The sequence below is a fragment of the Agelaius phoeniceus genome, chromosome 20 (genome assembly GCF_051311805.1).
Source record: "Agelaius phoeniceus isolate bAgePho1 chromosome 20, bAgePho1.hap1, whole genome shotgun sequence".
Classification (NCBI taxonomy): Eukaryota; Metazoa; Chordata; class Aves; order Passeriformes; family Icteridae; genus Agelaius; species Agelaius phoeniceus.
In genome coordinates this window covers 3,727,717-3,753,240 of record NC_135284.1, presented here as the reverse complement: position 1 = coordinate 3,753,240, position 25,524 = coordinate 3,727,717, and the positions used below count along the sequence as shown (strand labels likewise).

The window sequence follows — 25,524 nt, the reverse complement described above, 5'->3', positions numbered from 1 at the left end:
TTTAAAACATGGTAAAGAAATCTGGCGCTCATCTCTGTACTTGAAATAAGACAAGTTGTACAGATGGTGGTTTGTCTTCAGCTGGTATTTTAAGAAAAGCCTGGAACAAGCTTATTTCTCCACAGGATCTTACCTCTCCCCAACAGAGTAGCAAGCTGCAAACTGGTGACTGTTAAAACACTTGCAGCACCTTCAAATACGTGATAACCTAAATCGCTGCATTTCTCTTCGAAGATTGTCCTCCTGCCTTCTTCTGATGCCAGCAACAGACTTAATCAAAATCAGCCCCAAAGGATCGAAAGAGCTCAGAATCCAGGCATGTTTCCTGGAAACTGACAGTCAGCTGATCTGTCCTGGAGATGCTGCTCTGTGCCTGGCTCCATCCTCCCCTGCTCCCGCAAGCCTGCCTGCAGCAGCTCGCCAGGGCTCGCAGCCAGGTTGCTGTTAGTCATTCACACAGTGGCCAGCGCCACCCCGACTCCAGAGGCAGTGGAAAGGTAAGCCTGGTGCTTGTGCCATGGTGCAGGCTCTCAGCAGCAGCACTGAACAGGGAATGTTGCTCCTGGCTGTTACCGGAGGTAGTAATCGACTGCGGCGGAGAAAGCGGCGAATCCTCCGCAGCCGATCACGCCGGCCTTCAGCCCAGCTGCAAGGCAAGGGTGGGAAACCATGAGACAAAGCAGGAGAAATATTCTTATTCCCAGTAACTTGTGCTGGCTCAGAGTTCACAGCAGCAGGAACCTGGCAGTGCCCTCCCAGGGGACAGTGACACTGCCACTGCCTGATGTACAAACCCTCCCGTGGCCACTGCCGACTTTACTGTGCTCTCATCTGAGCCCTGCAAGTGGCTTGGTGGGGCTAGGGAGGGAGAGGAGGAGCAGCCACTGCTCTGACAGCTCTAAGAGGATTAGGTCTAGGACAAACACAACTTAAGCTCAATTAGAAGCACTTTCAAGAGCTTTCTTTTCATTTACGCTTCTTAAAACGGGACTGGGGTTTTTTTAAGGAGAGTGAGAGAAGTTTGATATTTCTGATGAGCAGAACAGCTCTCTCCTACTTGGGCATTTTCCCAGATGTTACCACTAAAGGAAAGTCTCCACTAGTGCTGCTGGACTAAAACTCCACTTCTCATTCACATGTAAGTAAAATTGTCTGTTTGAACTGATACATGAGAAAGGAAAAAAGCATTTTACACATGGTACAAAAGAAAAGAGTTCTTTAGTTCTAATTTCAAAGGAGAGTAGCGGAGACAGTGAAATGGCAGATGTGTAGAGCTCAGTTAACAGCTTCTATTTGTATTTTGGCTCTCTCCCATGACACCACAGAAGAGTGTGGACAGCCAGCACCATCTCCTGATTTTTCTTTCAAGTGAATTTTGTTGATTTTCCTCTCTGACCAACCCTTCCTTATCCCCACTTATTCTTGGAGCTGACAGCTCTGCCAGTCCGGAGCACACTCTCATGCTGGCCTCACCACATCCCCATGCAAAGAGGTTTGTGCTGTGTGTGCTGCACTGAGAACATCGTGTGCTGCATAACCAAATCCAATCTTATCACAGAAACAGTTCCCAGCAGGCACCACCAACCTCTGAAGCCGATGGCTCCTCCCGTGATGCAGCCGCTGATAACGCTGTTCTTCCAGTCTGACTTCCCACGATACTGTGGAGTTACAAATCACAGCCAACAAGGAAATATGGAATAACACTCAGTATCTGTGCTAACAGCAAGGAAGGTTAAACGCCCTTCCATCCCCTTCTCAGCTGAGGGTGTTCTTCCTTCTGCTCTCAGCAGATGGCCCTGCACTCCCAGACTTGCAGGGCAGGGAAGGGAGGAAGGAGAAGGGAACTAGGAGAGGTGAGACAAATCCATGTGGTGCAATGCAGTGCTGTGGGAAGGATCCTCAGGTGAGCCAGGACAGAACACAGCCCTGAGTCTAAAAGTGCAACAGCCACATCCGAGCAGCCCTGAGCCTGGCCATGCAGCTGGTCCTTGGCACAGTGAGAGTCACAGCACCAGCTGACAAAGGTGCACTATTTCCATAGGCAGGACATGCTGGATTTTCACCAGTGCAGAGATCTCTTTGTTCTGCTCCATTCTGCAAGCAGATACACCTTTCTTCTAGATGAGTTAAACTTCTTAACTCATTGTGCCTTTCAATTAAAAGGCAGGACTCAAATTCATAACAGGGTAATTTTCCTATTAAAAAAACAGATGACAGATTTACCACTGAGCTGCAAAAGGTAATTTCTGACTGTAGGAGCCAGATGAAAATGGGCCTGTTACTCAAGAACTTTCATCAAATGATCCCTTTCTGCATATGGAATTTTTAGACACTCAAATTACCATCTTGCAACTCACAGTTTGACATTTTACACAAGCACTTGTAGCTAGGGTTTTAAAAAGTAATGCCTATGCTTGCCAATACGTTTAGGACTAAAAACAGAAAAGGACTTTGCTACTGCGGAAGAGTTCTTCATTCTGTCAGAGAACAGCAGCTCTGAAGACAGATCTCCAAGGTGAAAAGCTCTGCTGGCCAAGAAAGAACAAAGCAGCCCATTCCATTGCCCTATTACAAGGAGGATATATGTAGTTATTTGGATCTAGTAGAAGATTTTAAAGGGTACCAGAAAACATTTCTTAATGGTTGAGAGGCTCTTACTCACAGATTCCACCACGCATTCCGTGCAGGAGAACATGGCACCCACGATGGCGAAGTTCTTGGCGTAGGAGATGCCTCGCTGCCCCATGTCCTTGAGCACCTCTTTGGCCGTGGGCGTGCGGTAGGGATCCTTGGGATCAAACCCCACGTTGGTGTCGATGCCAGCTGTGAAGATACCGAACGCACCTCCCAGAACAAACCCTGTGAGAGATAAACAGTGAAATTAACTTGGCTGGGCAGGAGCAGCACATTCCCTGCAGGCAATGAAGCGGCTCTGCCCCTGCTGTCTGTGACAGGGCAGGAATCCCTCGTGCTGTGGACACCTGTGACAGCCCGTGCTGTGTGAGGAAAGGCCACGAGCACCTCCAAGGAAGGCAGACACAGATCCCTGCCTGTGACATGTGACAGGCACTGGAGGAGGCTCAGGAGGAACACCAAACACGGGGACTGCAGTCTCTTCTCCATCCGCCCCTCTCCCGACGCCACAGGAACCCCGAACGACCCCACAGCCGCCGCACCTCCCACACAAGCCAGCGCCGCCTTGAAGGGGCAGCTCTCCATGACCCGCTCCACCATCTTCTGCTCCTCGCTCTTGGGCGGGCAGGGGATTCCACCGAGGACGGCGGGGTCCCAGACGCGGGGCTGCCGCTTGTCGCCCACGAGGTGCTGCAGCAGGAGGCTGTACTGCAGCGGCGGCGGCGGCGGCGGCCCCGGCTCTCCCGGCGCTGAGGGCGGCGGGGCCGCCATGATGCCCATGCACACCCACGGCCGCTCGGCGCCGCGTCCGGGCCCGCTAGAGCCACCGCGCCGGGGGCGCACGGGAGTTGTAGTTCCACAGCGGGGAGAAGCCAGCTGCGCATCGCAGCGTTTTAACTACATCTCCCGGTCTGCCCCGCGCCGACGCCTCCGGCAAGAACTACCACTCCCGGCACGTTCCGCGGCGCGCGCGGGGATTGGCCGTCCCGGGCAGCCAGGGGACTACATTACCCGGCGAGCCGCAGGGCAGCCCCCTGGTGGCCGGTGCGGCCGGTGCAGGTGAGGTGAAGGCTCCGGCTGCGGAGCATCCCCGAGCTCGGCGGCGGCGGCGGCGGCTGCAGGTGAGCGCGGGGAGGTGCGGGCAGCGCGGGGGCACCGGCTGGGCTGGGCAGAACCGGCAGCCTCGCGCCGGGCATCCCGCTGCTGGGGGAGCGCTGAGGTGCCGCAGTGCGGGACCACTGTGCCCTGGCTGAGGTGCGGACAGCGGGTGAGGTGTCGCGGTGTCGCCGCCGTGACCCCGCATCCTCCCCGCCGCTGACTCCGGCCCCGCGCCGGTGTCTGAGGGCAACAGGTCCCGCACGGGGCGCCCGTAGCGTCCCGCCGGAGCCGAGCCGGGGCTCGGAGGGGCAGCGGGGTTCCCGCAGCTCCAGCGCGGCTCTGAGGGGCAGCGGGGCTCCGGCAGCCCCCGGGGGGCTCTGAGGGCAGCGGGGCTCCGGCAGCCCCCGGGGGGCTCTGAGGGCAGCGGGGCTCCGGCAGCCCCCGGGGGGCTCTGAGGGCAGCGGGGCTCCGGCAGCTCCAGCGGGGCTCGGAGGGGCAGCGGGGCTCCTGCAGCCCCCGGGGGGCTCGGAGGGGCAGCGGGGCTCCGGCAGCCCCCGGGGGGCTCTGAGGGCAGCGGGGCTCCGGGAGGGCTCGGAGGGGCAGTGGGGCTCCCAAACCTGGCACAGGTGTCCCCGCTGTGCCACGGAACACCGGGACATGCCCCGCTGCTCCCCGGGGACAGCTCGGTCCCCTCTGGCGTGGGGCAGCGGTGTTGCTTCAGGACATGTGTAGCTCAAAAGGGCTTTGAGAATATCCACGATATTCCGTCGCAAAATGCAGACTGGGCTCGTGTCAAATAATCCACGAATCTTAGCTCTAGGGAGCTGTTCTGTTTGGTGATAAGGTGAGAAATATTGCTTTTCCTTTTGGTGAATAAGGTGCATTAAAAAAAAAAATCTATGTTTCCTGCTTGTGTTGCTTTTTCTTCACCTGTTTTACTTTCTTGTTGACTAGAACCTGTTTTCATCTTCACAAGTGACAATAGGTGTGCCTTAAAAATACCTTTCTTCTTATTTGATATTTTTCTGTTTTAAGTTACCTATATGCTTTAAAATCTATGAGACATAGTTGTCTTGGTTTCAATAGGATGCATGGAATTATTGTATTTCAGTAATTGAAAATTACTTTCAAAATTAAGTAAATGCTGCATTCGTATGAAATCTTCCTGATACCCTGAAACACTTTTTAGAGGTCCTAAAGTAATAAAATTTCCTTTCTATTTTGGTTCGTTTCTTTTTCTATCCTGCCTATGTCTTAGTGTAGGTAGGTAGGTTCAAATAACGATTTAAATGGATAATTTTATCACTTCAAATACTTCATTAGACGAAGTTCAACAACTTTCCTCTAAATCCCACTGCCCTCTACTGGCTGCACCACCTGCCCGCTGCTATTCCCTCTTTTCCTTTTTTTCTTTTCGTCCTTGGGGTTTTTTAAAAATATGGCTTTTTGCTGTTTGTTTAGGATTTTTGTTTGTTTGTTTGTTGGGGGTACTTCCCCTCCCTCCCCTCCCCTTTTTTTAAGGCCAAATTCCATGAAAAAACGCGTGGTTAAAATCTACTACAGCAGGATCTTGTCAGGGTAGGGGAGGTTGCTGCCAGGATGGTCTCCCTAAGGAGCCCTCAACCTAAGATTTCAATCTTCTTGAGCCGAAATAACCTTGCTGGGCTGAAGTCACACAGCAAAGCCTAATTTCCAAAGGCCTAAAGGGAAAAAAACATATGTGTTGCATTGGGAATTTCAGCACTGAGAGTTTATATGTATAGTTGAAATATTGCTTTGACTTTCTTTCCCCTTTCCCTGAGTTTTGGAGAAAATGCTGGGTTACTATTTGTTTGTAAATAAAATATTTAAGCAAGGATTTTGTAACTATGATTCTATAAAATATACTTATTTATGGATATTAATGTGTAATTAGATGTTATTTTCCCCTTAGATATTTAATAGTTTTTTCCTCTCCCCCTTCTGTTCTACATACGAACAAATTCCGGTGCCTGAGTATTTGAATAATCTCCTCTGCCTGAACAGATTTTTCGTGTGGGTGAAATCAGATGGAGGATTAAGGATTTGAGAGGGACTCTGAGAGTTCAACATCTTTGATAAACAAGTTGTTTAAATGCAACTTTCAGCAGTTTCTTCTTTCCAAGCCTGTGACCCTCCATCACTGCAGAGTGACGGTGCATCCGACCCTCTTCCTTCTCCCTGGCTTCTCTCCCCAGACACTCCTTTATCCTGGAGCTGCTCAGTCCAGTGCAAGAGCTCAGGTTATTTTTAACCTTGCCTGGTCCCAGGAAATGAAACATTTCGAGTTGGGGTGAGTGTGACGGCAGCAGCGGGCGCAGATGATCCCGAGCTTTGGCGCTGCTCGGAGGAGCTCGGTGTGTGTCTCAGCAGAGGGCAGCACACGGTGACACCGAATCTTTGCGTCTCACTTGACCTTTGCAGTGACTCAGTGACTCCCACGCTTCAGTCTTCTCCAGACAGGATAAATCTTGGAAATAATGAGGGGGTTTGTCAGAAATCCTGGCTTTGCATATGTGTCTTGGATGTAGATTCCAGGTTTTGAATAGACTCTAGCAGTGCTATTAAAAAATTAAAATAAGTTTTCACAGTCCAGTCCTCAAGTTTTATTTTGTCAAAATGCCGGTTCCAGAGTGTTTTCTGAAGTTGTTCAGCTGGGCAAGGAGTGACTGAAGATGGAAGTCAACAAGAATTAGATCAAATCCATTCTTTTCCACTCATTCCTACCTGTGGGCACTTTCTTTTCCTTATCAGAGCTGTCCTGATGTAAGGGTGAATGAGAAGAGGAGGAGATAAATTAATGGGCATTTTAATTTTAAAAGGAAAAGCTTTTCATCAGCACAAGCAGAAGAAAGTGGGGCTGCTTTGCAGGTGGTCACATGCTGATCCCACCTGTTGTATACAAAGAGGTTTCCAATGGCTGCAAAAGGGAAGGTGCTTGGACCTGCTGGGCTTTGTTTCCACCCTGTGGTATTCCCATCTATACATTAAATTTAATCCTTTCCTTCCTCTCCTTGACCTTGTGAATGTAGGTCAAAATGTTTTGTCTTTTTTTTCTTTGAGAGACTTTAGGTTGGAAAGTGCACTGGAGAAATGCTTTGTGAAATAGATCTAATTTCAATGAAGGAAAGCTGCTTCAGCTTCTGTACTTTCCTTGGCTTTATGAGTTTAGCAAATTTATTTGGTTGAGAGTGCAGCTGGGGTTTTTTTTTCTAAAGTAGCCCTCAGTGTTGGAGAATACTGTGTCACTACCATGGCAAACAGCTAAAGTACTAAGAAAAAGTTTAGATTACAGGAAGGTGGCAGGTATATTGGAGTTAAAACTCAAAAGCTATCCTGACTCACTGATTTTCCAATTTTTTTTTTTCTTTAAGTCAATATAAAATAGGCTGCAGAGAGAGATCTTGGTCTAAAATCTCCTTGTAAGATCAGCAGACTCGTTCCTTGTGACTGTGCTCTGTAACTCAGAGAGAAGGAACAGGATGTGGCTTTTCAGGATGAGTGTTTGATCCTGTCTGCTCTCCCAAACGTTTTAGATCTCAAAGTCTGCACCCCTTTTGAAAGTAAGGTGGTTTCTTTGTGTTTGTTCCACTTCAGCAAGGTGCTCCTTCTCCTCTTCACAGTCTGCCCAATATTACACATATTTTTGTTTTCACCTATATAATTTAAAACACACTTTTGTGGTCTAAAAAAAGTTTCAGGCATCATTATCTCCCAGGGCTTTCAGCTGTTGCTATAGAAGCCTAAATTCTCTTTGAGAGACCTTTCCAAGAGAAAGAAGTTGATACTGCAGGAAAGTTGTCATGGAAATATGCAGCAAAAAGAGAAAGGAAATCTCAGTTTGATGACTGTTGCACGGGCTCAGCCAGCCTGGAGAAGTGGCTCCCTATCTGGAGATGCAGATTCTCTGGGTTGTGTTCCAGTGGATTGGAAAGCTGTGGACTCAAACCTAAAGAAATAAATGATTTAACATTTGTAGAACCAAACATACCTCTTCAACTCAGTGAGCTTTATCCAGATTTGAGTTTCCAGGTGATGGCAGACCAGGAGATTCCCAGCAGCCTGGCTCTATAATGGGGGATGGAGCTGTGGCACAGCTATTTCTTATATTTCTGGCAATGGCCACTCTGAAAGGATTAATGGAAATACCACAATTGAAATGAGGCTTTCAGAACCAATTTTTGAATTGACAAACTAAAAATAGTTTATTCTGCAAGCTTCAGTGCCATTCCAGATTTGGACAGGAGCCCTTTGTGCCCAGCTAAATGATGGGATAAGCAGATCCCTCCCCATAAATTTCTTACACCATCACCAAGCCTGGCTGGCTCCCTGGTTTCAAGCTTTTTGTGCCTTTCTTACTAAAGCCTCCTGATATCTAATGAATGTGATTATGAGTGAGCTGCCTTTAAATATCTATTACCAGAGTCACCATGGTAACTGCTGTAAGAATTTCTTGCTGGTAAAAGGTTTCCAGCTCCCCGAGATACAGCAGGGCAAAATGCTTAGGCTGTTGTTTTCACGGTTTGAATGAGATCAAAGAGGCCAAAATAACATATTCCTGATTTCTGATAGCAGTGGATGGTAGTGGAACTGAAAGGAATAAGATTTATTCTGGAGCCTGCCCTCAGATCAGGGAATAGAGGCAGGGACAGCCCAGGCTTTCCTCGGGCAGCAGGCTCCTGCAGGAACTGGAGATGTCACTCCCTCTGGCTGAACCAACACTTGGCCTTTCTTTCAACATTGTCAGCAAGTGAACTAATTAACCCTAATGAAGGATGCAAAATTGTGATAGTCCACCTGCCACAGGAGCAGGAAGAGTTGCTGAGTGATTCAGTGGGGAGTAGAAAGAATTGACCTGGCTTGTGTGTTCTCTCTTCATTTCATGGTGTTCTCAAACTGCTCCATTTTCCTCTTGGCCTTCAGCTGCTGTGTACCAGGGCAGTGCTGTTAGTTGGTCAATATTAGAGTGACTTCCCTGCTGTCCTCATTTCCAAACCTTCCTCTTCCCTTCTTTCACATCTGCTTTCTCTCCTGAGTTCCTGTTGTGTGGCAAATCAATCCCTTGCTCTGTAATGACAGTTGTCTCTATGGGCTTCCACATGACAGAGTCACTAATGTCCCTCATGCAAACTGTCACCTCAGGGGGTTGTTTTGCTTTCATTTATTTATTTACTTATGGTAAACAGGTCACAAACTCCATAGGGCACTTCTTCCTTTTCATGCAATCTGTTCTCTTGCTTCATTGCCCTCCTACTATAGTATCTGCTGGAGATTTTAAATTATCACTTGCTTTTATAGAAACATGAAAATTGAGCACCTATTCCTGCTGCTTTCCCACTTTGTTGCCTGTGCCTCCTGCCTCTGGGCATTTAGGGCTTTTGGTAAGGGAGGTTCTGCTCTGGTGTGAGCTGTTTGGTGTGGCTGTGCTGCATGAGAAAATGAGAACTTGAGGAGAGGAGCACTTTGCATCCACTTTGTGTGGGGGGGAACTCTGGCACAGCAGAGCCAGCACGAGTGGCACTGAGCACGTTTGATGGGAAGATGGTGCCTGCAGGATGAGCTCATGCTGGTGAAGTGTTGATATTTGTCCTTACCTGCCCTGTAGGCAACGTGAGCCACATGCCAAGATCTTTTTTGCTGAGTTTAAGGATGCTTCTGATTCATTTTAGTTGTGAGGTTTATTGAGTGCCAGATTTGCACCAAGAGTTTAAAATCTGAAGGGATTATGATGGCCAACCAAGAGATCCAAGGAAATACCTTCATAAGAAGTCTTGAAGGCAGAACCTGGCTCTCAGAATGGAATTTGCCTGCATTATAGCACTACTTGTTTCTTCATGGTTCCTCTGTAACGTTGTGGTTAATGCTGGGAGGGTCTCGGTGTTCAGGCACTTCAAATTTCAGCTGCTTGGTTCAATTTCTCAAGCCTGCTAAGCTGATTTAAAAGTTTAAGCAGTAGCAAACATGTTTGTTCCTACAAGCTGTCTAGAAGAAAGGAATTGTTGAACTTTAATTTAGATTCTCCCTTTTTTCTGAATTTGATTACATCATCAAAGCCAAATTTCTATGCTGAATTTCTGGGTGCCTCTGTGTGCATGTCTGTCAAAACTGCTGATTTAGATGGGAGTTAAAATTGGTGAGCACTGTAGACCCTTGCTAATTTGTGATATTTATTCAGTAATTTAGGTGCTTTCATTTCCTGACCTGTAAAATAGATGAGTTATTAAGCTACTGTAATGATGAACCAATACTGATGGAGTGTCTGTAAAAGATGCAGGGAGGGAACACGAGGTGGGCACTCCAAGGCATTGCTGTGTGGGGAATCAGATCTTGCCAAGAGCCTTTTTTCTGCAATGCTGGTCTGATTAGAGGGCTCCTTCCTCTCCTGGGGCCTGAGCTCCTGGTGCTTCCTTCCTGAGTTCCCTCTGTGGATTTGCCCTGATGCCCCCGGAGGGTCGGGGGGATCCCCCAGCTCCGCTCCCGTTCCGGCTGTCGGCGCTTCCAGCGGGAATCCCTCCGAGACAAAGCTGACACCTCCGGTCTCTCATTTGCATCCCCCTGAAACGCAGCGAGAAGTTCAAAGCAGCGGGACTTTGCTCCAGAATCCCGTCGGGGTTTTTGATTCCAAGGCAGCCTCCAGCACACATCTCCAGAGCTCCGTGTTGCTGCGCAGCTCTGCGCTGTCAGTGATTTAATGGAATGCTTTTCTGTTCCGGGCTCCTTGGAGTTTCTAACCTGTTGGAATTCCTCTCCCGTTAGGTGATAAAATGCCGGCTCTTCCAGCATGAGATCCCTCTGGGACAATAAGTAAAGGGAGCAAGGAGGATTGTGCAGGATTTTGCCTGGGTAGGTAGTTAGAACTTGCTGTGCTACTTGAATATGGTAATTCTCTATGAATTGTTAATGAGTGCCACATTATAACCTATATAGCTGAAAACTAACAGTGAGGAATAATAAAATAGAAAGTTACTCCCTTTCCCTTAAGCCTTTCTTGCTTTTAATCACTGAAATTAAAAAAAAAAAAATCAGTTAGTAAAAAAGAACAGTATAAATCTTATGGTCCTCTTTCAGGGAAGAACACTCAGTGTTGTCTTTTTTGTGTGTTCAGGTTTATCCACATTTTGAATAACAGGGTGACTGGCAAGAAAGCTGTCCTTGGTTGTTGATGATGCCTAAGGAAGTGGAAATGTTTGAAAATTGCAAAGAATAATAAACTTTGCATAAATGTGTGCAAAAGTGATCAGCAATTTTTATTTTAAGTATATGAAATATGATGAGTGTTTCTTTGCTACATAGATTTCCTTTCTCATTTTGACTTTTTCTGTGGGTTGGCTTTTTTTTTTTTTTGTAGATAAATGTGTGTTAACTCTTGAGTGTTCTACTTGGAAATTACAGAAATACTGAAAAATGCTGGCACATCTTACAGAGTTACTTTTGAAACAGGCAATTTCCTAATTCTATTCTTGACTGACTCAGTGGCTGTTCCCTTGGAAATTCTCAAGTTGTTGTCTGGTCTTCTGAAATTTTGGCAATAGGCACCAGAGGAAGCTGTTTTTCTTGTCTCCTATAGCACTCCATGTTCCATAAAACATTATCTGCCTTTTTTTCACCCCAATTTAATTATTCTAGTCTCTCCCAGCAACAAGCATTTTCTCCATTTGCAGGTCAAAACTGGTAGCCACAGGCTGTGAGCCCCTCAGGTGTTGGGTAGGAACATGGAACTCTGAGTAGTCTCTTAAGAACAGGGAAGGAAAAATAAATCCCAGTTCTCCAAGCCAGCTCACACAGTTTTGCTTGTGCTGGTGGAGCCTTTTTGGCAGCAGTTGCAGGAGTTCCATCCACCCATTTGATCAGCAGCATCTTGTTGACTGAGCAGCAGTTGTTTTTGTCAAAATGGAAAGTGGTGCCCCATGATTCACTCTGCAAACGTCCACCAGCAGCGTGAACTTCCTGACATCTGCACTGCAACTGAGAAAATAAAGAAGTTTGGATCAGTTATGTCCAAAAGGGAAAAAGCACAGAGTAAAAGCTGTCCCAAAGCCATGGCCTCACTCCACTAATATCCACTGTCTGATGCAGGCTTGCCTTTGTAATTGCTTTTGGTTTTCCAACTCCAGACAGCAACGTCCCAAGCCCTACAGCTGAATTAGAGACTTGCTTTAGAAACACATTGTTATTGACATAGCAGCCTTGTTTATGGAATTTCTCTCCTTTGTAATTAAGATTGTTTCATGCACAAAAGCAGTTAAATATGGCATAAATATCTGTAAATGCAAAGATATTTTAAACCTTGTTCCTTAAGTGAGCCTTTTTTCCACACTATGCATTTGCTTCTCAAATGAGCCGTGCCACCCAAAATTCTGCCCTTTGCCCATTTCATTAAGTTCTCATCCATAGCTGTTCTTGTGGAATTGTACCATTAATGCAGTTTGCAGCATAAAGCCTTTAAATTCCTCAAATGCAGTACTTTTAAGGTGTATTAATGGTGAGGTTTGATCTTATTCTCTCATACCTTGTAGGGAAGTTGTGGGAGCAAGTGCATTGAGCAGAATGCAGGCAATATGTTCAGTGTTATTTTGTCTGTCAACCAATTTTTCCAGCTGGGTGAGAACCTGGCAGATACTTGAAAAAAGTTTATATTGCTACTTGAAATTGTTTTCTCATCCTGGCTGTGTGAAAGTAATTATGGTTAAGGCCCTGGCTTTCTTTCAGCCTGGCCAATTCATTTGAGCTGTTTGTTTCTGGGCTGTTTTTTCATTTAACAGAAAGGCAATTTATCAATTCAGAAAGTTTTATGCTGAATAACTCTTTGGTCCAAGTAAAGAGATCAGGTAATTATAGCCATAAAGGCTACCAGAAAACCTCTAAATAAACAAATATACTGTCTGGTCTCCTTGGGTTTGGGGAAATTCTCCACCACTATTCCAGGCTGTCTCCCCAAGCTGAAGTATGTAAATGTTGTGACTGTCTCCTTACAGCCAAGCTTTTCATTTTTAGGTTTTGGTCAAGTTATATTTATCAAATGTATCCCAAAGATATTTGAGAGTGCAGTACAGGAGCTCATCTTGCCTCCCCACTCCCTCATCTCAGTTCTTTATTTCTCTTGGCTGGAGGACAGGAAAACCTATCAAGCTGCCAACACTGCTGTCCCTCTGAGCCCAAACAAACTCACCAGCAGTGGCAGAGGGGCTGAATGCTGCTCTCCAAAAAGGGTTTGGTTTCTTCAGCCAAAGAATCTTCTCAGCAAGGTGTCTGCACCTGATGTCGCTCTCATTGGTGAGCTCAGGGTCCCTGCAGCTGTTTGCCCTGAGCTGGTATTTTTGAGCTGCATCTGTTCAGTTGTGATGGTGATCCATGAGCAGAGGGCTGAGCTGCTGTCCCTCCCCTGGGGACCAAGTGACCTCATTGGTCTGCATCACATGAGGGGTCACTTCCTCAGGGAGGAGGAACTCTGCATTCAGATCAAGTATCTACAGCAACTTCCTCCTTATCTGAGCTGTGAATCATCTCAAGAACTCTGAATGTTCTGTGAAAATACAGAACGGGTAAGTTCTACCTGTGCTCACACAGCCTGACCTTAGATATTGCAGGAACTGTCAAAATGGGCAGGGTAGAAGGATTGGTACATTGTGGATGTTGGCAAAGCTGGAACAGCACCTGACTGAATTTAGGGACTTAGAACTAATGCCTGCTTGAGACCTGCCAAGCACAGACCTTTATCCTGAGCCAAATAAGTCATGGTGTGCTCTTTTGTCTTGCTCTGGCATTTTAAGATAAGGCAAGAACTCGTTTCTTGAGAATATCAGAAAGTTGGATCCCAAATCCATAATCTTCAGAGGAAATTTGGCTTGACTCAATCTGTCTTTAAGGTTTGGTTACTCTATGATAGCAGTAGTGCTGCCAAAACTGAGCTAAAACATAAATTTACTCTTGGCATAACATCAGCTTCCTTCAGGCCCCTTTGGCACCTCGAGTAAGGAGAGTGCAACAAGATTGGACCATTCAGATCCATCCTCTACTAGAAACATCTCCTGTAGTATCAACATTACTTAAATACCAGGTTCACACTGTTGAGAGGGAGAATTCCTGATCTGTAGGAATTCTTTGGTCAGGGAGATCAGAGGGTGATCAGACCCTCTCTAGACAGAATTGGACAAACCCCCATGTTTTAAACATGGTCGTGTTCTGTTTGAAATTTGGATTTGATACAGTTTCATTCCCTCTGTCTCCTTCAACTTGATACTATCTCTGCTTGCTGTAACTCTGTTAAGACCTCTTTTTCTTCCTGTTTTCAATCATGAAATTCTTTTCAAAAATTTTAAGGAAGAGGTTAACATTCTCAAGCATTTGTTCACTCTTGTCCTTTATTTGCTCTTTTCTAAATTAAAGAATAGATTGACCCTTCTTGGGCAGCTCAAGTCACTCAGGACTGATTCTGGTTAGTTTTGTAAAAGCTTCTGTCTTAGTGCACCTTCCTCCCCTGCACCCACTTTTCCACTTTGTTGAAGCAATGATGGAGGCAAGGGAAATGCCATAAGGTGTCCTGGCTATGATTGCTGGCACTCTGGGGGATGTATTATTGTGGAATAGACACCTTCTGCAAGCTGCTTCTGTGTTTTCCTCTGAAAATGCCTTTTTCTATGCCACCTCCTTGCCCCTTCTCCGTGGTATGTGCTGCATGTTTTTGCTTAATTGGATCATCCAGACCAGTCTGTGGTGTGTGCTCTGCCCAGTGTCCAGTCCTGCAGTTGGGGATGATGGGACTCTGAAAGAAACTCTTCATCTGCTTTAAGGATTGAAGCATCTCACTGCTCTGGACCTAGGCTACAAATTGCTTTCTTGCATAAATCCTCCTTGCTTTGATGAAAATATAATATTTGTCATTCCCCTGAGTAAGCGAGTGCCTGTGTGTGTGTGCTGAGTGCCGAGGCGCCGGTGGAGCCAGCTCGCTTCCGTGTGTGAATCATTTCTCAAGCAGCTCTCTGTGTCTCTCTGCAATGTGGTTTTCCTCTCAGGGAAGCACTCAAGCCCTGAATTTTCAGTCTGGTTTGCACATGCTGTCAGAAGCTAGTGGGAGACACTTTTCTTTTTAACGCAGAGAAGAGGACAAGCTTTTACTGTAAGTATTTTATTATCTTTTATTTCTTTTATGATGGGAACTGTATTATCTCTAGAAGGATTCTTGGGCCAGTAATGTATTTGTAGAGTGAATGAACCTGCTTTGCTCAACAAGACTTTTTTCATAGCATCTCAATGTAAAACTAAATTGAATTAATCAAAAATAGGGTAAACATGGCTGTGTTAGCTGAAAATGGGCTGGGGGTGGTCTAAAAGCCATTTCAACCACAGTAAAACATCCCCTCAGGAGAGCTGGCTATGGTATTTTCCTCCTGCTCAGCTACATTGATTTAGAGACAGAAGGGGTGAAGCTGTTTCTGTTCCTGCTTTTTCCTCTGGCAATTTACGGTTCTTCCCCGGCAGTGAATGGAAGCAGGAGCACGAGCAGAGTTTCCTCTGCTGCTGCTGCACGTGCACACAGTCCAGTGAAGGAAGGGCAGAAGGGAAGGGGCTGCTGAGCCAGGAGAGCTTTGGCAGCTCAATGTCTGTGGGGGCAAGGAGAGCACCTGGGGCACTCCAGCCAGGGCTGGTCAGGTTCTCAGCAGGACCCTTTCATTACAGCACCTCGACTGTTGTCTTTAAAATTGTGCTGGGGATGAAGATTGGTCATAGAAACAATTGTAATAATAACAGCATTTATAGAGCAGGTAATATGGCAAAGTTGTAGAGATGTTAATTAAGCCCTGTGTGTGTAGCAGTGAAGGATTAGTGGTAGAACTGGTTTGAAAACAGGGATTCTCTACCTTTTTCTCTTCTGTACAGTTCTAGAAATCCCCTACTGATCCTTTCTGGTTTGCATGTTTCCTTCTAAATTCAAGTGTTCTTTGCTGCTGTAACCTTGGTAGGAGAGAGAATACCTGATTTGCTCAGTGTTTTTTCTGCACAATTTCTGTAACTACCACAGAAATTCCTCATCCTAACATGCACTTGGCTATGTGCTATCCCTTCCCTTTCTTGTGCAGTTCTAAACCAATTTAATTTCATTGTGCAGCCCACCAAGGTGGGTCATTCAGTCCATCAGTGGCCCCCAGTCACAGCTGCAAACTGTTGCTTAGGTCTGTTCTGTTCCTGTTCGTTATGAATATTTTTAAAATGCAGAAGTCCTCTGGTTTCTCCTGCAGCTTTGGAGTTATGTCCTCATCTTTGCAAGGAGCCCTTTCTGTCAGAAGTTCACACTGTCTCTCATAAATGCTCAGAAGTTCCCAGTTTATGAACTTCAAGTGAGCTATTTTGCTCTTTAATGGGAGATAAATATCTCCTTAAGGGATAGCTTCCAGATCTCAATTATTTCTCTGCACTGTGATGGATGGAGAACGGGAGTCAGGGAAACATCCCAGCATGTGGCAATCTGTGAGGCTGCTCGCTTGTGTGCTGTGTGACAGATGTTGGTTTATCTAATTTTTGCTTTTTTTTTTTTTTCTGTGGGGTTCCTTTCCAAGGCAAATGAATGAGTCCATCTTCATAAATATCCTATTTAGTGAGCAATTATTTTACAAATGGAAAAACTGAGGAAAAGGGAAGATTGCATGGCTGAGGGGGTATGATGATCCTGTGCTGAGGCTGAGGATGGAACCAGGTGGAATTCCATGGAATGCATTGCCTCTGGTATCATCCTTCCATGCTCTGAGGGGACAGGGAAGCTGCCACTCTCTGTACCAGTATGTACCAGTCAGGATGACCATGTAGCCACGTGCTGTCCATCTCTGCTGTTCCAAAAAAACATCAGCATTCCTTTTCCTTCTTGTAGTTGTGTTTCCCCTCTGTGCTACAGAAAAACGTAATGACAGGTAATTATCAGGCAAACCACTTGTAATTATTCTTAATTTCTTCAGCAATTATATAGCTCTTGCTCTATCTGAAATGAAACCTTCTTCTCTTCCTTCTTGTGGTTTGGCAAAACATGAAGTGGCTGAATGTGTCACTTGCTTTGTGCTGCATTCACTGGGACAGTAGTTCAAAGAACATGGATTAATGAGCAATAGCCGCCTTGAAATGGCTCTAAAACATTTTTGTTCTCAACCTGAATGTACTGAACATGAATTAAACCCATCTATTCAGGACAGAGTCATATTGGGGAAAGCCCAGAGTGACCTAATTCGTCACGATTATAACATGGCTGTAACTTCAAAAAGGGAGTTTGGAGTCAATGCATCATTTTTAGCCTTCCTGAATATTCCTGTGCATCCTTCAGTAACGTGATGTTTGTGATTCAGAATTGCCACATCATGTAGAAAATGACAGCTGGGTTGGGAGTTTTGTTTTTATCCTCTCATTTATAAGATCAGGGGTCATAAGGAGGTAGCAGCGTTTCTCTCTGAGCTGTGTAATGGTGACTGGTTAGATAATCAGTGTGAGAGGAGGAGGAGATGGGGAGTCCATGTACAAACAGTGTGATTCACATGCAGGACAAGCATGTTCCCAGACATCTCCCAGAACAGCTTTGGCTCAGTTTGCCAGCATCAGTCACTATGCTGGATGACAGCAAAGATATCTGTATTTTCCTGTCTCATAAATGGCCAGCAGCATGGAACAAGGACAAGGGAAATGCAGCTGAACCAATTCCTTGTCCATGTGCACACATGAGGATTTTGTTGTGATTTCTGCATTTTTCTCATGTGATCTAATGATGAGTGAAAGGCTGACAAGTCCAAAACTCCAGGGACAGCTTCTGTGGAGGAGGGTGGGCAGAAGGTTCTGCAGTGCTCTCCATGCCTGAAAAAGTCATCAATGACTCTAATGGTTGCTGTGGGAAGAGGATTTTATTTTGAATGATGCTGAGACATGGAGTTTTGCAGTTGCTGGCCTGAGCTCTGGCAGCCTTTTGGGGATGGATTTGGAGGCTGAGTTGATGGCTGGAAACCTGTCACGTGTGGCTGCCTGGACCTGTCCTTGCCTGGGCCATCTCTGACCTTTGGGCATCCTTGGAACCTTTCAGTACATTTGTGTGCTCCTCAATAAATACCAATTGTAGGGAATTCTTGAAAACACACGAAGGAAATAAGCAAGAAAAGCCTTAACACAAAAATGTGAGCTGCTCACTTACCACTGTAACCACAGAGAAACTTTTTCTTTGGGAAGTTCAGGGAGTTTCCATTATCTGTTTGCATCTGACACCATGGGGGGAAGGAGAGGAACTGGCTCTGCAATAGTTGCTTCTAGAGGAGAGGGTAGAGCTGTATCCCCTGAAAAGAAAATTCTCATCTGAGAATGCCGCATTGAAAGTGCTCTTTTGATGTTGAAGAGTTCTACAGAAGAATCATTAAAGCAAAAATGCAAAGCAAGCTTCAACCCAACAGAGTGACTAAATGGGTGACCTTGGGAATGTCTGTATCCTCAGTTCTGTGTGGTTCTGTGGCTGAAATTTAACAGCATTTTTAACTCCTTGCAAGATCGCTTGGATTCTACAGCTGCCTAGATGTTTTATTATAGTACAATCTTCATTATTTAAAGTGGAAAAATAATAATAGCACTAAAACCATCTTTCTTGAGGCATGAATAAAACCAGCAGAATCTGCCCTGCTGTCTGGACATGAAAATTTCCAAGTGATGTCTTGTCTCCTGGTCCTTTACCAGCAAACCACGAAAATTCAGCTGCAAATGAGATTGGAAAGAGAGTCTGCTGAGGTAGACCAGAGGAAACTGTGAAGTGTCTGGGGTGGGGTTTGTAATTGATTCTTTTTGGACAGCAAAAGCAAGAGGAGCCTTGGGGATGAGGTTTTGGGAAATGGGTATTTTTTTTGTCCGAGTTGTGTTTGAATGGAAGTGGAAACAGGTGGTCTGGCTTGGTGTGGGTTTTTTGTTTGGTGTTTTGTTTGGTTGGTTTTTATTTGTTTTTTTGGGGGTTTTTTTTGTTGGGCTTTTTCATCCAATTCTAGTTAAAGCTAAGCTTTATACCAGGAAGAATCCAGCAAGTGACTGCTTGGAGGAGTGATGGAGGAAGGTTGCACTGAGTGCCTCAAATACACCAAAACCAAGGTAATAGGAATTAAAGCAAAGAGAGACTGAATAGATACAGAAATTCTACTGAGATAAAAGGAACAAAGGCCTCAGGAAAGCTGTTAAAGGTGACCAAAAGGTGACCAAAATACTTTGTTTTTATTTTTTTAGCCTGATCTTATTTCTAAATGGAGTTTTCTCTATGCCATCTATCTCCACATTACCAATTACTGTATTTGGACTATCAGCTTCCCTGGTTTGATTCCTAATATCAGTTAAGAAATCAAGATGAGTCATATGGAAGCATCTGTCAAGCCTAAAAATTGTTGTTTAAAGTTAATTGATGTGAAAGGCAGAAAAGAATTCTATTTTAGCCCAGCTGTCTATCCTGCCATGCAGCTTCCTACGTGCCACTAGAAAATGCTTTACAGTTTACTGAACTTGTTAGATATTTCTATGTTCCAGTTGATAGTTTCTCTGAAAATAGCAGAAGCTGATTAGAGGGAAAATAGTAGAAATATGATGCAGATTTTACAAAAAAAAAAAAAAAGGAAGAAAATCGTGCTTTGAATTCATGAGTGTGTGTTACAAAGCTTCTGGAATGGTCTGACCTTAGGATGTCATGAGAAGGAACTGAATTACAGGAAAGTGGCACTGGGGACTGTGGGGTTTGACCCACCAAAGCCACACTTGTGTCCTTTGAGGGCCACAGGTGCAGAGTTGGGACTTTGGCCTCGTCCTTCGGGACTGCTGGGCATTCCCAGGTCCTGGTGAAGCTGCCATCTGGCACATTCCTCTCCAGATTCAGTAATGAGCTTTCATAATTCTTTCTTTCTTTCCTTTTCCCAAAGCATCTTGTGCATGACTCTGCTTTAATTTGAGTGTCCTGCTGAGTCCTGACACAGACATGTGCACCAAAACCTAAATTGTATAAGAGTTATGTGTGGGGTACAGATGCTTTCCATCCCCCAACAGGGATTTTCCTGGGTAATTTCATTTCTGCAGATATGCTAATAATTTTTATTTATTTAATAGTGCAACTCCTAGGTTTCTTGACTGTGAAATAATATTGCTCATCATCACTCAAATCAACCTATCTATTCTTTTTAGTTCTTCAGAATAAAATAGCCCTTAATAGTCAGCAGAATGTGTGTCCTACAAGTTTATTCCCCAGAACTGGTGAACTCCTCTTTTGATCCACAGCCAAGTCTAAAGATCCTGGAGCCCTGGTGTTGTTCCTGCTGATGCTGACTGCCTGTGAGTTAGGATGAATTCTTAATCCAGTTTTTCTAGCCATAAAATGGGAATCATTCTAGGCTGGTTCTAAAGACTTTTATTAATAAATGCATGTGGACTGACTAATAAAGAAATGTCTGGGTTCTCAGCCTTTAATAAAACAGTAAAATTTCAAGTAAAATGGACTGCAGAATTTCTGCCAACTGCCAAAACAGTCCTCATCAACATATTCCAAATATCCTTTAAAATACCAGTAAGAAAGGATGAACTGCATAGCATGGCCTGAATTTTTAAAGGCTGATGCCTGCAGGGAATTCTGAGGATTACTGAGAGAAGAAGCTCTGTCAGGACCAGCTTTACATTTTTGGTAAACCTGATTATCCTTTGCAGTACCTGTTTCAGAGGAGGGGTGTGTTCAGACACCACTTTTGGGTGTAAAAGATTTTTAAAAACCCAAGCCCAAGCCCCTGCAGTCTGGAAGTGCCTGGCAATAGAACCAATTTTGCTGAAGTTACATCTTGCTGAGTCCTCATTTATTTCAGCATGGGGCTGTTTCCTCATTTTCAGAGTCCAGCTGCAAGCAGGGATTTAGTCTGGCCAGCTGAGTGCCCTGCTCTGGCTGATGCCAAAGAAGGACTTTGAATTTCAGGGTGGCAGTAATTCTGTTTGCTTCCTAAGGAAAATTCCCTGTGAAAAGTGCAAAAATGAAAAATAAAACCACAGAGCTCCAGGCATTGCTTAAAGCAAGTCATTTTCCCATGAGAATCAGCTCTCATCTGAAATGTATTGACACAGAATGGGTATAAAACAAGTGATTTTTGTCCCTGTGTTTGCAGGAACAGCTTGGTTGTGTCTCTTGTGGAAAGCTGCTTCTCTTTCAAGTCTCCCTGGGGGTAGCCTAGAGATCAAATCAGTCTCTCTGGGGTCCTTGTGGAAGGCTGATATTTAGGGAAAATACAGCAGAGTTACTTCTAAGACACAAGTAGATGAGAGCTGGATGTGATGTTTTTAATAAAGGTGCTGTTTCTACACCAGGATAAGAGAAAGCTCCTTGCCAGTGCTGGGTGTCCTGGTTGCTGCCTGGCTGCAGACCCTTGGGGTAGCTGAGTTAATATTTGGGTTCACTGCTACCATGGGCTCCTTCCATGAGCAATTTCATGATGCTGAACTCCAGGGTTTTCCACTGTCCCCACTGCTCACACCTTCCATGGAGCTTTTTTATTTTGCTTGTTTCATTGTAATGCAATAAATTGTATTTGGAGGAGGGGGAAAGCTGATGGTGACTCTGAGAATGGATTTTCTGCTCTCATCAAAGAACAGCAGGACTTTTTTTTTTTCACTTTTTTTTTAAGTACTTTTATTTTGCACTGCTGAAGCAGTACTTCTAATAACTCAAATATGTGTCACCTACTTAGGAATGAAAGCAGCTTAGGATGTGCAACCTGGCTTGATGCTTTGAAGTACATATAAGGCTTGTGGAAAGTCCTGGAATCCCACTTCAGAGATGGAAATCTTTATCTACAAGGCAAATTCAGGTTAGCCAAATACCTGAGAAGTCTTAACTCCATCTTTTACAAATGCCAGTTCTCCTATAAATACATGGAAAACTAATAATAAACACTTATAAATCCGAGTATTTCTTCTCAATTTTAGTTTCATCTGCTTGGTGCAGTAAAACGTTATTGAATCCACATGGCAAATAATTCAGCCCTCTTTACATGAAGAAGCCAGTTTGCCTTAGGCTACTGGCTGGATTTCTTGAATTGTGGTTTGAGTTTTTTTTTTTTCTTTAAGTACCTCTTCCTTTGACTCCTAAGATCGTGGTCTAATGAGCATATCACTCCAGTGCAACTTGAAAATGTCATGGATGACTGAAAATTAAATTCCTTTGGATATCAAGAAAGCATCTGTGCAGCTTAAGGCAGGAAAATATGAGGTACAGTTATGAAGAAAACCAGAGGGTATAATAAAGCAGTGTATGTGCAACCACTGGATCTGCAAAAACCCAAAATCTGCATAATTTGGAGATGTAATCAGCAAGAGAGTTTGTATGTGTAGTTGCCTGTTCACCCATATAAATACATGAATGTTAAAAGGATTAAGAGCCTGTTAAAAGATAAGTTTTTAAATATTGTAAGCACCAAAGCTTGCTAAGGTGGATCATGAGCTGTGGCAATGCTAAATAATATCATCTATTGTAATATAGTTTACATATCTGTCAGGGCTTTAAAACAGTGATCAGCATAATCATCACCAAAGGCTCTTAATGAGATCAGTGGATGGCTCCTCACTGGATGTGTGAAGAATTTTAATGGGGTAATGCCTATACTTAGCAACAACTACTAACTTTTAAATTCCTTTATTTAGGAGCTGATAGGGAGCTGCTGTGCAGAGAGCAGACAGCCCCCCCTGCCAGAGGCACCAAGGACAAATAGAGGGAATGTCACCTGCTGGCTTTGTTCTCTGTGAGCAGCAGCTGAGCACTTGACATTGCCTTCACCTCCGTGCAGAACAGACTGAGGTGGCACCTGCAAGGTGCTGTCACTGTCAAATCCACCCTGGCCCCTGACAGAGCTGTGTCCTGGGAGTTCAGTGAATGCTCTCATTTATGAATGTGAAATCAGGTACAAAGTAAATTATGAGATGTAACGTGTGAGCAGAGCCCCCCTGACTCAGCCAGGAATAAATTGCTTCAGTGTCTCTGTCAAGGTGTTGCTGTCCAAGCTCACTCATCCTCTGAGCACATTGCCAGGCACTGGGCACTCACTGGGTCAGGGAATTGCCTAAACTTTGAAGATGAAGAAAAACAAATGGCAAATTCTTAGTTTAGCTGGTAGTTACACATGTAAAGAAATCCAGAGATTTCATTAATGAATTTTCAGCATTCCATCCTGTGCCTGTGGATATTCTAGTTACCTGTTTAACAGACAAGTTACCCTCTGCCTACACAAGGCTGAGCCACAGCAACATCCTGTGTCTATTTTGGAAAATGAAGAAAAATGTTGCTCATATGAAGTGGAGGAGGACAGGAGATATCAGGCCACCTCCCCTCCCTTACATTCCCAGCCCAGCAGGATGGTGGAACTTGGAAAAAATATCCAAATAATTCTTTTATTCTGCTCATGGTGTGGATGGGGCAGTGGCTGGTGAAAATGAATGGGTTTAGATCTCCAGGAGTTGCAGGGAGCTGTTTAACTGGCAGCTGTCAGCCTGCTGAGGGAAACAGGGCTACTTGTTCCTGCTGGCAGCTGAAATGTCTTCAGCTACATCCAAAAAAAGGAAATCACGTCTGTTTGCTGGTTCCTGGCAGGATTTCTCTCTTGCATAAGCTTATCTCTGAGGAATAGTGGATCTGGATCTTTGTTTGCAAAGAAGTTGGTTTTTTTTTTTTACAATGTTTTGTGAGTCTTGGTATTGTGGAACATCTTTTTATCACTGTGGCAACATCAACTGCTGCTCCTCTAGAAGACTCTGATAAGTTAAAGATATATTTTCCACCCATCTGAGGAAACTTGCTTCTCATGTGACTTTCTAAAAGTGAGTGTTCAGTTGAAGATGCTGGATCTAATGGTAAAATAAGTAATTTTCCTTTTATCCCAAAGTTGCTTTAAATTGCTGTGGACTTCAATGTTCTCAGTTGCTCTTCCATTGTGCTTCCAGCATCCACAGGTGTTCTGCTGTGCCTGAGAGAGGTTTTGGGACTAAAGCAGTCCCCAGAAATGTTAAAGTTCCTTCTGTGGTTGGTATGAAAGGTAAAAGTGGCTGTAGCCTGCTCTGAGGCTCCTCTAGGCTCAGTGCTGATGTTTGTGAGGGAGGGGATCAAGTTTATCATGGCCTTTTCAGCCCTTTAAACTCATGCCAGATATCTCTCTTGCCTTTTAGGTCACATAAAGGTAAGTTATATTTTTGTATTTTTGTATGAGTGCATAAATACATATAAACTTTTTTTTTTTTTTTTTAGAGTCTGTAGACTGAATTACTTGGGAAGAAAATGAGGAGTAGTGCCAGGCCTTGGAGTGCAATAGCAAAGCAAGGGAGCCATGGGGTTGATAGAGGAAAACCTCTTCCCACCACCTCCACAGGAATGAAGACATCCAAATCCTCCACTTCCCTTGCCTTTGAATCCCGCCTCAGCAAGGTACAAATCCTTGGACACTGTTCAAGAATTCCAGTCTTGATCCAGGTTAAAGCTTTGGTTTAATCCTCAAACTACTACACCCACTGTGCTAAGTGCAGGGAGATTTAAATTTTGTTGTATATTAAATTAATACACATTTTTCAAAGTATTTTGCATGTACTGTATCTGTACAGTCTGTGAGTGAGGGAATTGCCGAAACTTTGAAGATGGAGGAAAACAAATGGCAAATTTCTAGTTCAGCTGATAGTTACACGTGTAAAGAAATTCAAAGAGATTTATTAATGAATATCCAGAATTCCTAAAAACCTGTGCCTCTCCCTTCAAGGCAAAATATCTTAACAGAAGACATTGCAATAGAACAAATGCATTTTATGAATCCTAATTTTTTATACATATATACTTAAAAAATAACAGAAACTTCTGTCCAAGTAATATTTTTAAGAAAAGGGAGTAATACACCTGAAATGCTGCTGCATCTGCACCCTTGCAGCCAGCAAGCAGAAATAACCTGGTCATCCAAATCCAGACCAAGGTTGTAACTTTGCAGTAACAAAGTTTAATGAACGGTACAAAGCAGGGTAGAGTATTTAGATCTCCTCTTGGTTAAAACTTCATTAATTGTCACAGTTTTTCAAGGAAAGGATTAATTTCTTGAACTTGCTGTGCAGACTCCTAGGTGCACTTACCATTGTGCATTTCAATGCTCCAGGCAGGTTGTGCTGTGTGGTTGAGGCAGCATCTCTGAAGGAATGCTACTGAGGACACTAATCAGGAAATCTGATATGATTGATTTGTTAAATTTAGTGTTAATTGTGGAGAGATTTCTTCTTAATGACAGCTAATGCCTTCAAACTGTGTCCAGCTGCAAATGCAAAATCATCAAAGTGGCTTGCTTAAAGAAAGGGAGTAGAAAAGGCACTGTAGTTGCTGCTATAGGGAAGAACACATTGAAGAAATTACTTCAGAGAGACTGCAGAACTTTCTGAAGGTCAGAAAGTCAGATTGTTCCATTCTCCTCCTGAGAGTGAGCTGACAAAACCTCTGCCAGAAGGAAAAACGTTCGTTGTTTGGTATCCTGGAGCACCATCAACACTTCAGCTATTGAAACTTATGGGCTCACAGGGTCCAGGAAACCACAGACTCTGAGTCAGAGGAGGAGATGAAAGGGAGAAGGAATTAGAGCTGAAAGATTTCATTTTGCTTAAATGTTTCACATTCAGGAACTACTAAATAGGGGCAGTGCTTGTTGTGAGCTCTCTTTTCTCTTAACCCAGCAGAGGTGTTCAGCCTGTGCTTCAGGGACCCCCTGGTGGCACTGGACCACTTCAAAGGAAGTGGATTTTCATTTG

At 44.5% G+C, this 25,524-nt stretch overlaps 2 protein-coding genes across 7 annotated transcripts in view; one reads left to right on the top strand and one right to left on the bottom strand.

The window, feature by feature from the left end:
- Positions 1-67: 67 nt before the first annotated feature.
- On the bottom strand, positions 68-3,461 carry TIMM22 (translocase of inner mitochondrial membrane 22). Of its 2 annotated transcripts, XM_054646961.2 has the most exons (4): positions 3,177-3,459; positions 2,663-2,859; positions 1,586-1,658; positions 68-646 (listed from the first exon to the last, which is right to left on the bottom strand). In XM_054646961.2, exons 1-4 carry the CDS (start codon positions 3,412-3,414, stop codon positions 570-572), a joined length of 585 nt encoding a protein of 194 aa, XP_054502936.2. In that variant the 5' UTR covers positions 3,415-3,459; the 3' UTR covers positions 68-569. The 2 variants fall into 2 exon arrangements, with proteins under 2 accessions (XP_054502936.2, XP_054502935.2); XM_054646960.2 differs by lacking the exon at positions 68-646 and having other exon boundaries at positions 668-1,658; positions 3,177-3,461.
- Positions 3,462-3,618: 157 nt separating this feature from the next.
- Positions 3,619-25,524, top strand: part of SPECC1 (sperm antigen with calponin homology and coiled-coil domains 1) — an 85,188-nt gene continuing 63,282 nt past the window's right edge. The window contains exons 1-2 of one of the 5 annotated variants that reach the window (XM_077188764.1): positions 3,619-3,755; positions 23,999-24,175. In XM_077188764.1, the coding sequence (XP_077044879.1) occupies positions 24,029-24,175 (147 nt within the window). In that variant the 5' untranslated portion in view covers positions 3,619-3,755; positions 23,999-24,028. Of the gene's footprint in view, positions 3,756-14,540; positions 14,867-21,482; positions 21,573-23,998; positions 24,176-25,524 lie in introns of those variants that run through there. The other 4 variants (XM_077188763.1, XM_077188766.1, XM_077188767.1 and 1 more) reach the window with 4 other exon arrangements.

Excerpts from the sequence above, each read along its gene's own strand:
- TIMM22 (XM_054646960.2), bottom strand. The coding sequence starts at position 3,414 with ATGGGCATCATGGCGGCCCCGCCGCCCTCAGCGCCGGGAGAGCCGGGG. Across the intron at positions 2,860-3,176 it reads GGCGCTGGCTTGTGTGGGAG|GGTTTGTTCTGGGAGGTGCG; the intron begins GTGCGGCGGCTG and ends TATCTCTCACAG. Across the intron at positions 1,659-2,662 it reads CGGAATGCGTGGTGGAATCT|TATCGTGGGAAGTCAGACTG; the intron begins GTGAGTAAGAGC and ends GTAACTCCACAG.